This window comes from Arvicola amphibius, chromosome 11, assembly GCF_903992535.2.
Source record: "Arvicola amphibius chromosome 11, mArvAmp1.2, whole genome shotgun sequence".
NCBI classification, from domain to species: domain Eukaryota; kingdom Metazoa; phylum Chordata; class Mammalia; order Rodentia; family Cricetidae; genus Arvicola; species Arvicola amphibius.
Window position 1 is genome coordinate 26,983,072 of NC_052057.2, and position 14,321 is coordinate 26,997,392.

General features: G+C 40.5%; 1 protein-coding gene and 1 long non-coding RNA gene across 8 annotated transcripts in view; one reads left to right on the forward strand and one right to left on the reverse strand.

The window, feature by feature from the left end:
* The window catches only part of Elf2 (E74 like ETS transcription factor 2), an 84,710-nt gene extending 71,070 nt beyond the window's left edge, over nt 1-13,640 (forward strand). For 5 of the 7 annotated variants that reach the window (XM_038347021.1, XM_038347023.1, XM_038347022.1 and 2 more), the window contains 5 exons: nt 1,581-1,754; nt 5,962-6,048; nt 9,662-9,854; nt 11,287-11,634; nt 12,341-13,640. In XM_038347021.1, coding sequence (XP_038202949.1) covers nt 1,581-1,754; nt 5,962-6,048; nt 9,662-9,854; nt 11,287-11,634; nt 12,341-12,965 — 1,427 coding nt within the window. In that variant the 3' untranslated portion in view covers nt 12,966-13,640. The remainder of the gene's footprint in view (nt 1-1,580; nt 1,755-5,961; nt 6,049-9,661; nt 9,855-11,286; nt 11,635-12,340) is intronic. The other 2 variants (XM_038347024.1, XM_038347026.1) reach the window with 1 other exon arrangement.
* LOC119825974 lies at nt 142-11,043 on the reverse strand. Its single transcript, XR_005287345.1, has 2 exons — nt 8,263-11,043; nt 142-1,715 (listed from the first exon to the last, which is right to left on the reverse strand). It is a non-coding gene; the product is annotated as an uncharacterized LOC119825974 (long non-coding RNA).
* Nucleotides 13,641-14,321: the final 681 nt, after the last annotated feature.

Below are 14,321 nucleotides of genomic sequence, written 5' to 3' on the forward strand. Positions count from 1 at the left end.
ATGAAGACTTTAATGCACAGCGGTTATTGCTGGAGTTCTTCAAGATCTATGCATAAATACCTGATATCAATAACTGATATTAAAGGCTCTCAAATCTAAAGTGCGTATTTAATAATGTCCTAGTAAACAATGCAGAAAGTATTTATGTATAATGTTTATTTTCTTGATTCTGGTAAATTGTAGGTGGTTGTAGTCCTTAAGAGTAGGAACAGTTGGACCATTTGCTTCCTATAGTCTTTGACTCCGTTACTTACTGATCAGCAGGCAGTAACTACATGGAACTGCCATGGTAGAGCGGGAAGGAATTATCTTACACACCTTTCATCTTGTGAAATAAGGCTCCTTTTTCCTTGTAGATTGACTTTAATAGTAGTGTTGCACTAGTTTGATTTTGTCCTAATTTTAATTCATTGTGCAGGAATTATAGTTAGTTGCTAACCGCAGCCAATTTTAAAAGGTTACTTTATGTGTATGGGTGTTTGCCTGCATGCATGTCTGCACATGTGTGTGTTTGATGCCCATGGGTGCCAGAAGAGAGGGCCAGATCCTTTGGGACTAGAGTTAAAGATGGTTGTGAGCTGTCATGTAGATGTTGGGAATTGTATTCCATTCCTGAAAGGGCAGTCGGTGTTCTTTAAAACACTTAGCCATTTTCCATTTTTCCTACAATCATATTTTTAGTTAGCTCAGGAATCCAGTCCATTCTTCAAGGTTATGAGAAGTAAACGGTGGCTTTGCTGGGTAGCATATTGATCCATGTTAGGAGACAGTATCTGGATTTCCTAATTTGAAGTAGAAGTGTGGTATCCTGGTTATTCATGTGTATGTGATGGGAGTTGAAACAACACATTATGTAGTAGAATACCAGATAGCAAATCTGTATGTACTATTTTAGTGATTTACAATAATATTTAGTGACTGTCCTGAAATGAACAGTTAGGCCCTTTTTCATATTTTAAAATGAAAAAATATATACTTTGTACTGAATATACATTTGTACATTTTTACATTTTGTATCATGTCCTTGTATTCCTCAGTTAATAAATAATGGCAGATATGTACAATGGAAGTAATTATTTAAGGACGATTATTTTTTAATTTTCTTTGTCAAAATAATAATGTAAAATGTTGCTATAATTAACCTATAAGTTTAAAGGGAGTTGGAGAGATGGCTCAGGTTAAGTGTGCTCTTGCAGAGGACCTGGGTTTGGTTTCCACACCCACATGGTAACTCCCAATTCTAGAGGATCTGATGCCCCCTTCTGGCTTCTGGAAGCATTCAGCACATAAGTGCACAAACATGCAAGCAAAGCATCCGTACACATAAAATAAAAATAAGTCTTCTTTAAAAAGTCTCTAAAAACATGAAAAAGAGGTTGGCTTCATAACTGTCAAAGTGATTGTCCTTGTGTATTTTAGATCATTTTGGATATTCAGTTACTTGATTTCTTCAGGCACAAGTTCTTAATCTTACTTTGAATAATTCTTCTGTAAACCTTGCCTCTTCTAAATATTGAACTTTCCACATAGGAAACTATAATAGGGGTGGGGAATTTTAATTTTTCAACTTTTTTTTATAGTGGAAGTGTTTGTCCCTCCTTGTATATCAACTCCAGAGTTCATCCATGCTGCGATGAGGCCAGATGTCATTACAGAGACTGTAGTAGAGGTATCGACGGAAGAGTCCGAACCAATGGATGCTTCACCTATTCCCACTTCGCCAGATAGCCACGAACCAATGAAAAAGAAAAAAGGTGAGTATATTTATCAATTGAGAAATCTTTCCCATCTTTTTTGTTTTTTGTTTATTTTGTTTTTTGAAACAGGGTTTCTCTGTGTAACCCTGGCTGTCCTGGAACTCACTCTGTAGACCAAGATGGCCTTGAACTCAGTGCAGTCAGTCTTGCCTCTGAATTGAGTACTGGGATTAAAGTTATGTGCCACCACTACCTGGCAGATTATGTTATTTTAACTAGACTCAGGAATATGCAAATTGATATGTGCTTTAATATTAATATTGTTTAAAGATGTTTGTGGCCAGGCCTGGTAATGCTTACCTACTATAATCACCACTAGTTGGAGACTGAAGCAGAAGGATCTAGTATTCAAGGCCAGTGAGCTACTGTCCATTAATAAAAATAATTCCCCCAATTGCCGAGATACACACATACACCACAGCAATAGAACACTTGGCATGTTCAGTACCCTGGGTCCTGTCCCCTGTATTGCTCATCACAAACACCCTCAAAAAAGGTGTTTGCATTTAAGAGCTAAAGGTGGGGCTGGAGAGATGGCTCAGTGGTTAAGAGCATTGCCTGTTCTTCCAAAGGTCCTGAGTTCAATTCCCGGCAACCACATGGTGGCTCACAACCATCTGCAATGAGATCTGGTGCCCTATTCTGGCCTGCAGGCATACACGCAGAAAGAATATTGTATACATAATAATAAATAAATATAATAAATTAAAAAAAGAAACAATTAAAAAAAAAGAGCTAAAGGTGCAGGAGCTGGGTCCCCAAAAGAGCCAAAGTCCCTACATTGTAAACTCTTTAGAAGAATTTGCTTATTACATTCAAACTTGGATTTTTGAATTATTGTTTTGGGAGAAGGTCTTATTTATATATAGCTCAAGCTATCCTTGAATTTATCATTCTCCTGCCTTGGCCTCACCAGTATTGAGATGATTCCAAGCAGGTGCTACCTACACAGCCTGCTGATTAACGTGCACGCACACACACACCCACACACCTACACCAAAACTACCAAGTAATTCGTGGTCTTATGTTTTCTTCCCTTTGTGGACAGTGTTTTTAAAAAAAACAATGCAGCTATGGTGTGACATGCTGGTGGGCAGTTTTTTTCTTTTTACTGAAAATTGGTTTTTCATATATTTTGATTTTTTTTCCTCTCCTAATGCCTCCTAGATCCTCCCTGTCTCCCTACCTCCCTTTCCTGAAATTGGAAAATGAATCCAATTTCATTCTTTTTCCAAGAAAAAAAACCCCAAACCGAAACAAACAAAAAATAACAAAACAAAAAGCTCTCAGGAAAAAAACCAACAAAACAAAACAAAGTGTTTTGTGTGGCCATCTCTCCTGAGTTTGCGTGGGCATATCTTGGACTGTGGTTGATGTGGAATTTCACAAGGACTATGAATCTTTTTCTTTTAAGCCAAATACTTTCTCCATTGTTTCATCCTCTTACCGTTCCTGGCTTTTTCCCTTCTTTCCCAATTCTGCACCCCGTTTCCTTGTGCTGCTACCTCCTCATACTATTTTCTTCTCTTCCTTCTGTCTTCCCCCTACTTCCCATACAGGCCCACCTGCTTCTGCCCCCCAAATGCTAGGATTTTTACTTTCTCTAAAAAACAAAGGGTGGGGACTGGATAGATGGCCTATAAGTTAAGAACACTGGTTGGTTTTCTAGATTCTATTCCCAGCACTCACATGACGTTCACAGCTGTCTGTAAATCTATTTCCAGAGGATCGGATGCACAGCTGCCTTTAACTCCAGTGTCATGAGTCTTGAAGCCCTCTTCTGAGTACCAGACATGCAAAGTGGTACACAGACATACATGCAGGCAAAACTTCTATACACGTTAAACATACGAACACAGACATCTAAGATTCCCAGTATAAATGTAGTAGTAACAGGAAAAGAATTCCACTTTTTAAGCCACCTCTCAGTGGGTAAAGCATAAGGGGCCAGCACACCTGCCACATCACAAGGAGATGGGAATGCAATGCATTTGTCTTTTACTATCAAGTCAAGGGTAAAATTTGAAAGAAACTAAATCTTTAGTTAAGAACTTGTATTGCCGTGATAAAACCCCGTGACCAGGGCAGACTGCAGAAGGAAGGGTTTATCTGGAGCTCCAGAGGGAGAAGAGTCTGCCGTCGGGCAGTGTGGCCACCGCACTCATCTGTTAGAGTAAAGGAACACACTGCCTTCCATTATACAGTTCAGACAGGCGGGAGAGGTTAAGTATGTCTTAAAAGTACAGCATATTCTGTTACTCACTACCCACTAAAATCCTTTGGCATAAAGAATGCAAAATAATTAAAACAACAAAAACAGATAATCCAATCACTCACTGCTGGGCAAATGCTCAGAAGTACAAATTGTCAGTGTATACACGTGAAAATGCATCTTTACCCCCCAGGGAAATGCAGGTGAAGATACATTTGCTGTTCCTGAATCCATCCAACTCAGAATGGCTGCATCCAAGAGGACTAAGTGGGCATGGTGCTCATTCCTGTGATCCTAGCACATAGAAGGCCAAGAAAGGACTGTTGAAAGTTGAGTTGCCTGAGGCGCATTGTAAAACCCTATTTTGGTGGACAGTTTGGTCTACAGAGTGAGTTCCAAGCACCTAGAGCTACACGGAAAGAACTGTCTCAAAAACAAACAAACCAAACAAATAAGCAAAAACCAAGCAGGGCAGTGGTGCCACATGCCTTTAATGAGAGGTAGAGAGGTGAATCTCTGGGTTTCAGGCCAAACTGGTCAACATAATGAGTTCTAGGACACCTAGGGCTTCACAGAGAAACCCTGTCTTGAAAAACCAAAAAAAGAAAAACAAAGACAAGGGCTGGTGTGATGGCTCAGCATGTAAAGGGACTTGCAAGCAAGCCTCATAGTCTGAGTTCAGTCCCTGGGGTCCACATGGTAGTGCGAGAGAACTGATTCCTGCATATTGATCTCTGATGTCCACGTGCATATGTGACACTGTGTTGAGGGGACACACACACACACACACACACACACACTCTAATACATGTAATTAAAAACAACAAAAATCACACCATCTCAACAAAATGCAGCACCTCCTACTAAGAATGGGCCACTGGTGGGTAAGGGAATGAAACACTTTTGCACTGTTGGTAGTAATGTAAATTATGGGGTTCCTCAAAAAGTTGAAAATAGGACTTACAGTATGCTTCAGCTATACCAATCATATATTCGCGAAGGAATCTTAAGTCAGCATATAATATATAATGAATCTTAGTTTTGTCATGATTTATAGTAGCCAAGTTATAGAATCTAGATACCTATCAACAGATAAATGACACACATTTATTAGACATAATCACTTGGAAGAGTGTGTTTTATTTTTTTCAACATCTCCAGTGTATCTGCATGTTAACAAGGGGGAAATTTTAACACTAATTTAGCTTAGAATTCTGGGGAACTGTCTCTTACAGTGCAAGCGTTTAATGTTTAAGTGTTTAATGTTTTGTTCATTTGTGCTCAAAGGGTTTCATATGATCAGATCATCTGCGGTACATAGATGAAATTGTTTTTTACTGAATGAAGGAGGGAGGATATGATCAAAATTACTTTCTGTGAATGTATGAAGTTCTTCAAGAATAAAAATACTATGCTAACAACCTTTCTAACAGCTGGATGTGGTTGGTGCCCACCTTTGGTTCCAGGACTTGGAGGCAGAGGCAGTAGTATCCCTGAGCACAAGGCCAGCCTGGTCTACATAGTGAGCTCCAGGACAACAGTCTGAAAATGTAGCAGATTGAGGCTGTCTCTGATCTGATAACAGAAGTTAGAGAATTTACTGAGTGTGTATAGTCCAGTTTCTACCAACCGTTTTACTTAAGATTACAGAAGTCTTTAATGCTCTTTTACTACAGCAACTTTCATACACACTGGGCCTTCCTGGGTGAGGGGGTGTGCTGGGGCTGGGCCCAAGGCTTCAAGTGTGCTAGGCAAGCGCTCTGCTGCTGAGCTACACCTCTAGGAACACTGAGTAGGCTGCTTTTAACTCACCACGTAGTGCAGGCTGACTTCAGAGTCTTCCTTTTTAGCTTTTCATAGCTGTGTGCCACGCCTCCTTAGAACTGACTCTAAGCTGCACATTAGTGTCTAGTTTAGTGAGGAATGTATTTTTAGAGAGTCTGGTAATTATTTCTGTTTTCAGTTTATGATTTTATTATCTTAATTTTTCAGTTGGCCGTAAACCAAAGACCCAGCAGTCACCAGTCTCCAATGGGTCTCCTGAGTTAGGAGTCAAGAAGAAAGCCAGAGAAGGAAAAGGTAATTTGTGGATGATCATCTTGGAAATAAGATAATTTTGTGTGTGTTTGTATGAGAGAGACATTTTGCAGTTGCAAGAAGGATAATTTCTAGTGGATGTGCATATGGGAGTACCATCTCTCAGTTCTAAATCAGGGGCGAGTCAGCATTATGGGGAACTTTCATCAAAATAGCTGCATATATCGATAGGATAGTGGTAATATCCATGGGACAGTACTAACCACATTGTTTGTAGGAACTGTTGTTTAGGGGATATTTATGTAATATCATTTATGGTTATCATGCTGAACCACTTTAATAGAAGAAGCTGTACTTGTTGATTTGTTTGGATGGGTGAAGTCAGGTGACAGTCTGTGAGAGCCAGCAGCTCTGTACTGTGTGGTGCTAGGGACTGGACTCCAGTCATCAGTTTTGGCAACAAGCTCTGTCATTTAAGCTACCTCAGGCCTTCTGATACATACTTGCTTTCTTCATTTCAAGACAGGATTTCTCTGTAGTCCTGGCTGTCCCAGAACTCAGAGATCCACCTGGCTTTGCTTCCTAGGTGTTGGAATTAAAGGTGTGCATCACCACACTCAACTCTTTTTAAAAGCTCTCCTGGAATTGGAGTTGCAAGCAATCATGGGTGCTAGGAACACAGGTCTTTTTCAAAAGCAGTCAGAGTTCTTAACCATTCAGCCATCTCTCCAACCTCTCTGCTTTCTTATTTGGGATGTTTGATGATCCCATAAACAAAATTTATCACTGGTTAATAATAGTAAGTGTTTTTAAATTTTGATTGTCTTAAATTTTTTTATTAATGTTTAAATTTGTCCTATTATTAATAGATTTATTATGTAAGTCTAGTGAAAACTGTGCGTAATAAGTCCACAGGAAAACTTGGTTATATCTCAGAGAAAGAAAGAAAAATTTGAATTTCATTGATCTTAGGAATTTGGGACACATTTGACTCAGTTTGGGACAGGTTTCAGACTTTCATTTCCGTGTCTGCCCTTGGTGAGCTTACATTTCAAATGTGTTAGTTTTTGTCTTTCAGTGTATATTAAGGCCAAGGGATAGCACAGCCAATGGAATACTTGCCTAGTAAACCCCTAGTGTGCACGTTCTCTAGCACTGAGTAGAACTAGGCATGTTAGTGCACACCTGTAATCCCAACAAGAGGATTGAAGATTGAGGGTCACCCTTGGGTACCTTAGAGAGCTTGAGCTCAATTTGGGTTACTATGAGAACCTCTCCTGAAATTATATTGCAGACTTTAAAGTTACACTGTAATAGTAAGTAGAAAGTCAAACTGCAAATACATGGTTATTTCTGGCTTTGTTGCTTCTTGGTGGTGCTAGGAATGGACTTGAAGGTCTTGTGCACACTAAACAGGCAATCTTCTTTCTGAGCCATATCCTCAGCTCCTAAAGCATTTATAGTTTAGTCTAAACTTGAAGCATATGTTACAATATGGTTAAAGTTACAGATGAAGCTGTATTCAAACTCTGGCCATTGTTCTGAAAACACAAGATAAAAGTGTCTGTTATAGGTGGGAGTCCTATGAAAGCATCCGTGTTTGAAATCTGTTTTCCTTAGAACAAGATGATTAAGTTGGGAATGAGAACTTGGATAGAGTAATGAACTATCTACACTCAGCAGCTATAGATGTTGAAGAGTCTAACTCACCAAACAGAGTCATTTAAAGTCTTGATGTGTAGTTATCTGTATGGTGTGGGGAGGCAGAGACAGGCACATCTCTGTGAGTTCAAGACTAGCCTGGTGAATATAGCAAGTTCCAGGACAGCCAGGACTACATTAAATCAATAAATAAAATAATTAAATCTCTGCTCACTTTTCCTGGGTCTAGTCACAGAATCTAGTAATCCCTGCTTGTAAAAGAGTACCCAGCTGCAGGTGTGGTTGATGGTATGCATGGGTACTGGTGGGGATGCACTGCTGCTTCGGAGCTGAGAGGTGGTCCTAAGGAGGCAATCCTGAGGAGGCTAGTCTTTTTGGCCTAGAGATGTGTACATACTGTGCTCAGCTGTGAGCTGTGTGTTGACTGGGAAGGGAGTTCTGAATGAAAATGAAATGCCAGTGTTTGAGTTGAAGATGGGCTGCAGTGAGTTTGGTTTGGAGGCCTCTCCCGAAGCTTGGGTCTGCACTCAAGGATATAGCGAGGGATTGTTAGTAGAGGAGTCTTGGACTGGGTAGGAACAAGTGTATTGTCACCTTTTTCTCTCAGGAGTCTTCTTTCATCAGTTTAAGGATCCCTGTTCCTAGAGGCTCTGCAGGAAGAAAATGGAAAACAGCTCGCAAAGTCTGGCTTTCTCAAGGTGCAGGTTCTCTTCCCCTTTCCAAGGGAAATTAATAAATAAGAGAATCCTTTTCTTCCTTTTGGGTTTATTTATTGTACTTTGCAAAATCTTCCCCTTTATGCATATATTAACTGTCTTCCAAGACTTAACCATTCCTGAAATCTGAGCCACTGGTTTCTGTGATTCTTTTTGAGACACAGTGCCTTGTGACATGTCTTACATTGTTTAGGGCTGATCCTACATCATTGTCTTATCTTGTCATCTGCCCCCTTCCCTAAATTGTTCGTTCCTTGAGGCAGACATCAGACTGTCATAGATACACATAGATGCCATTTTTATTTTTATTCATGTGTATATGTCTGTAGGTGCATGTCAGTCAGTGCAGGTGCCGTGGAGGCCAGAGGCATTACAGTCTCAGAGCTGGAGTTAATAGGTAGTAAACCTATTGAGCTGCCCTGGTATGGGCGCTAAGATGGAAGTTTTGGTCCTCTGGAAAACAGTATGAGCTTGTAACCACTGAGCCATCTCTCCAGCTTCAAGTGTAGACATTTTATTTTGCATAAATGTTTGATGTTGCTAGTGGTGTGATCCAGGACTAATTATATGGTAGTTCAGTTTACATTTACTAGCTGTTCAGAGATCATAAGAGTTCGTGGATTGAGGCATCCTGTAGGCAAGTGCCCCACAGTTCCGGCCTCCTGGTTAATCAAAGAAAAGGATTTCTTGCAAAAAGGTCCTGATTGATGTCCCAAGCACTGGCACAAGCACTGGGGAGGTGGAGGCTGTAGGGTCAGCCTAGGCTCTGAGACCGCCTCAGCACTAACAATAGCAAAGCTGGTTAGTGCCTTCTGATGAGTTTTAAGGGACTTGGCATAGAATATAAAACATGTACAGGTTATTATATTGAGTTCAAATCTGTTTAACTCAGCATTATACTCTTGTGTTATACTAAGCATTATGCTATTTCCTTTACTGAAGTTGAAGCCTTGGATACAGGACATAGGACAGTAGAGATCCAGGGCCTCTGTCAGCTTCCTTGAGGAAAAGCATAGATTTTTAAGAATAGACACGTAGTCTGGGCATGGTGCTGCAGGCCTTTGATCCCAGCATTTGGGAGGCAGAGGCAGCTTTGAGAGCAGCTTAGTCTGTAGCAATTTGCAGGTCTCGCAAGGCTGCAAAATGAGATCTCACCTCAAAAAGAAATGGCAGATAAGTATATTTAATATTTTTATTGTAAATCAGGGTATTTTATTTGCAATTAATCATATTAATGAATTTTAAATTAATACCTATCATTGTTTTTGTTTTTAAAGGAAACACAACTTATCTGTGGGAGTTTCTTTTAGACCTACTTCAAGATAAAAATACTTGTCCCAGGTATATTAAGTGGACTCAGAGAGAAAAGGGCATATTCAAACTCGTGGACTCAAAGGCTGTCTCGAAGCTTTGGGGAAAGCACAAGAACAAACCAGATATGAACTATGAGACTATGGGGCGAGCTTTGAGGTGAGAATGAACATGGGCTAGTTTTGAAGTATAACTTACATGTCTCTTTAGATTGTCTGTTTATTGTTAAAGTTGTTTAAAGAAAAGCTTTTTTTTTTTTTCTAAATCCCTTAATTTCTAATTTTGGTGAACAATCTAGACAAACTTCTTAGATTTGGAAATAGATGGGGAAAGAAGTTTGATATACATGTAAAACTTCAATATCGGAAAATCCTTATTTACTGAAAATTGATTCTGCATTAGGACTGTTCTGGAATAGAAATTGTTACATTGTAGGCCTTTTAAGACATTAAACCCAGACTGGATGCAGTGGCATGTGCCTTGTAGTCACACTGTTTGGGGATTGAAGGCAGGATAGTAAGTTGAAAGTCATTTTCCTTTACATAGAAGTTTGAAGCCAGCCTGGGTTACAGTGAGATTCTATAAGAAACCCTAGATGAAATATATTTTCCAAAGTTAATTTGCTTTTAGTTCCTGAAAATATTGTAAATGACACTGTCTTGATAATGAAAAATTTTTGTTGTTTGGTTAGTATGAGAAATCCATTAAATCCTCAGTGTTCACATAGTGTTTATTTATTTGAGACAAGTCTAGGCCAGGCTGGCCTGGAACTTATGTTGGCTGGCTTGAACTTGCATCAATTCTTTTACCTTAGGTTCCCAAATCTGGTGTGTCAGGCACGAGCCACTCCTATATTGTGTTCTGTGACAGTGTTCATATATTCTGCATCTCTGCTAAACTTTCCATATAAAGTCCTTGTTTTTATAACATAGAGTTACTTGTAGTATCAACGTAAAGTGTCCTGTGTTTAGGCTAAGCTATCCTAAAGAAAGAACAAGGTGTAGATGGCAGACGTACTGTGATCTCATCGCTTGAGAGGAAGGAGGATCAATCTAGAGTTGGAAACTAGCCTGGTCTATATAAATAGAGGAGGCGGGGTGCTGGAGGAAAAGCTGGGTGATAGAGCACTTTCCTCTTAGTAATGTGTCTAGGGTCAGCCCTCGGTACCACACGTCTCTGTACACATCAAGGTTACAGAGCCGCACTAGCTACTTCTCGGGGACGGAGAGTTCATAGTGCTAGGACTCGCGTCACACCCACAGCCAGACAACAGAGATGAAAGCTGCTACTTAGCTTGCTTTATCCTTTTTATTTGGTCTGACACTCTGTGTCATGCAACAGTGCTGCCCCACACTTACCTTGGGTCTTCTCACCTTAATGTAATCTAGGAAAAAAACAGAGAGTTAGCTCCTAAGTGCTTCTAGAGCTTGTCAGATTGACAGTCAGTATTAACAGTCACAGGCCTGTGGCACGACACACCAGATCTGTAGTCGCATGAGTAGTCGAGCAGAGGAGCACTCGCAGCGTGTTCTGTGTGGTCTTATTGTGAAGGCAAGAGTACGTTTGACTGTTCAATCATTTTTCCTCTCAGATACTACTACCAAAGGGGGATTCTCGCAAAGGTTGAAGGACAGAGGCTTGTGTATCAGTTCAAGGACATGCCCAAAAACATAGTGGTCATTGATGACGACAAGAGCGAAACCTGCAGTGAAGACCTGGCAGCAGCCGCTGACGAGAAGTCCCTAGAGCGAGTGTCACTGTCTGCAGAAAGTCTCCTGAAAGCAGCAACTTCTGTTCGTGGCGGGAAAAACTCATCCATAAACTGCTCCAGAGCAGAGAAGGGTGTGGCTAGAGTTGTGAATCTCAGTTCCCCTGCTCAAGACACTTCATCCAGGTCTCCTACCACCACAGCATCTGTGACAGCTGCAGCAGCTCCAAGGTGAGGGGGCCATTAACTGTAACATAGTGTTTTGTTCTTTAAACTCACCTTGGAACATTTGAACTGTAATAGCCAACACTGTATGAACACTTTAAAAAATGCATCTTGGGGTTGGAGAGGTGGTTCAGCGGCTAAGAGCACTGGCTGCTCTTCCAGAGGACCTGGGTTCAATTCCCAGTGCCCACATGGCAGCTCACAACTGTCTGTAACTATAGTTTCAGGGGATCCAGCGGGCACCCTCATGCAGACATGAGTGTAGGCAGAACTCCAGTGCATATAAAATAATGTTGTTGGTTTTTTTTTGTTTTGTTTTGTTTTTTAAATCAAGTGCTGGCTCTTTTAAAACATACTTTTAGCTGTACACAGTAAAACACGTTTGTAGTCCTGTGGAGGCCCAGGCAGGAGAATCACAAGTTCAAGGCTTGACTGCTACAGAGTGAGATGTAAGCTAGCAGTGAGTTAGCAAGGCCTTGCCTCAAAAAGCTGGGCGTGTAGCTCAGTAGTAGGACACTTGATTAGCGTGCACGAGATGCCAGGTCCTGTCCCCAATAGGAGCAGCAGAGATTCTTCTTTCTCAACTTTACCACAACTGTAAACGTTGGGAGCACTGGTTTTAGGCATTTGGATTCGTGTTTACTTTTTAACATGAGACCTATTTTCTAATTTAGTATTGAATATAGCCAACTTTTTTGTTTTTATCCACCAGGACAGTTCGTGTGGCAATGCAAGTTCCTGTGGTGATGACATCACTGGGTCAAAAGATTTCAACTGTGGCAGTTCAGTCAGTCAATGCAGGCACACCATTAATAACCAGCACCAGTCCGACCACAGCCACCTCTCCAAAAGTCGTCATTCAGACGATCCCGACTGTGATGCCAGCCTCTACTGAAAATGGAGACAAAATCACCATGCAGCCTGCCAAAATTATCACCATCCCTGCCACACAGCTTGCACAGTGTCAACTGCAGACAAAGTCAAATCTGACTGGATCAGGAAGCATTAACATTGTCGGAACCCCCTTGGCTGTGAGAGCACTTACCCCTGTTTCAATAGCCCATGGTACTCCTGTAATGAGACTATCTGTGCCTGCACAGCAGGCTTCTGGCCAGACTCCTCCTCGAGTTATCAGTGCAGTCATAAAAGGGCCAGAGGTTAAATCAGAAACAGTGGCAAAAAAGCAGGAACATGATGTGAAAACTTTGCAGCTGGTAGAAGAAAAGGGAGCAGACGGGAATAAGACAGTAACCCATGTAGTGGTTGTTAGTGCGCCTTCTGCTATTGCCCTTCCTGTGACTATGAAAACCGAAGGACTAGTGACGTGTGAGAAATAAGCGAGCTCTGCCGTGGCCTGCAGACTGTTAGTGTTGTACTGACAAACACTTGCAAAGGAAGACATCAAGAAAAGCCAGAGGACTTCAGACAATTGTGCACATAAGAAAGCAATCAGACTGGAATAGTTACCTATCCCATGTTTCAGTGGGAAGTGAACTACACATTGAGATGCTGACAGAAAACTGCCTCTTAAAGTAGGAACAACTGAACCCTCAATAAGCAAACAGACTGAAAGGGACCAAGCAGCCCACTACAATAGCAAGTTACACTAAGAGTTGGAACACTAACACCTGTAAGAGGTTACATAGTTTTCAGTGGGGCGGGTTGGGATGGGTGATCTCATTGTTACATATAGCAATTTTTGATGCATTTTATATGCATACCAGCAATTATTACTGTGTTTGCACAGTACTCACTTAACTGGTGCTATGTGAAGACTGCTACTATAGGTATTCTAGAATGTGAACCGTGTGGATCCAAAAGCTCCAGAAGAGGGTAACAGAAAGATGTAGTGCGTTCCTTGTTTTATTTTTTGTTTTTGAATATATATATCATATAGCTTAAGCTGTTTTAAAACAAAGGCCTTAGACTAATTTTCGGTTTTCTTCCTTGAAATAAGCTAATGGCTTGTTTGTGTAAAGCTTTTTTATTAAAGGAAAAAATTTTAAAAATCTTGTACCTAGCACAGTATTGTTATAGAATTTACATGTAACCTTTTATATGGTAGTTTAAGTCTGTTTGTTTCTTAATTGTGAAGAAAGTAACTAACGTACCCGCGTCACTCACGGCGCCCTGGCGTCTCGCAGACTCGTCAGCATCAGTTCTCCTGGCGTTTGGAAATTCAGGCTCAGCATGAACTCGTCAGGTAGCTCTAACACCTGCTGTTTCCTTTCTCATCCTTTTTCCTTCTTTCCTCCTTTTTTTTTCCCTTTTTTCTTTTTTAGTTGATGTTTAAGAAGGAAAGTACCAGTGTTCAGATTTGAACTGTAATAGTTCGTATATTCAACATTTGAAGTATATTCTATTTTGTTGTACTCTTGTTTCAAAGTGTATTCAAGTAGGTTTTCTGAAATATAGAAGTGAAATTTATTTTGTGGTTTTGGTCTCTGGTGATATTTTTCACAATACTCTAAAGCCAGTATAGGATATCGTTTTGGTTAAGCAATAGAAGTCTCGTGTTTTCTTAATTACTTCATGAAGAAGTGCTACTCTGGTGTTGTCCCATTATACGAATATTTGGCAATTACCCACACATTTCCATTTCCTTTATAACTATAATTGCCTACTTAACAAATGTAGGGTTTTAGTTGGCCACACTTAATGGACTTATATACGTGAAGCACTTTGAGCTAGTG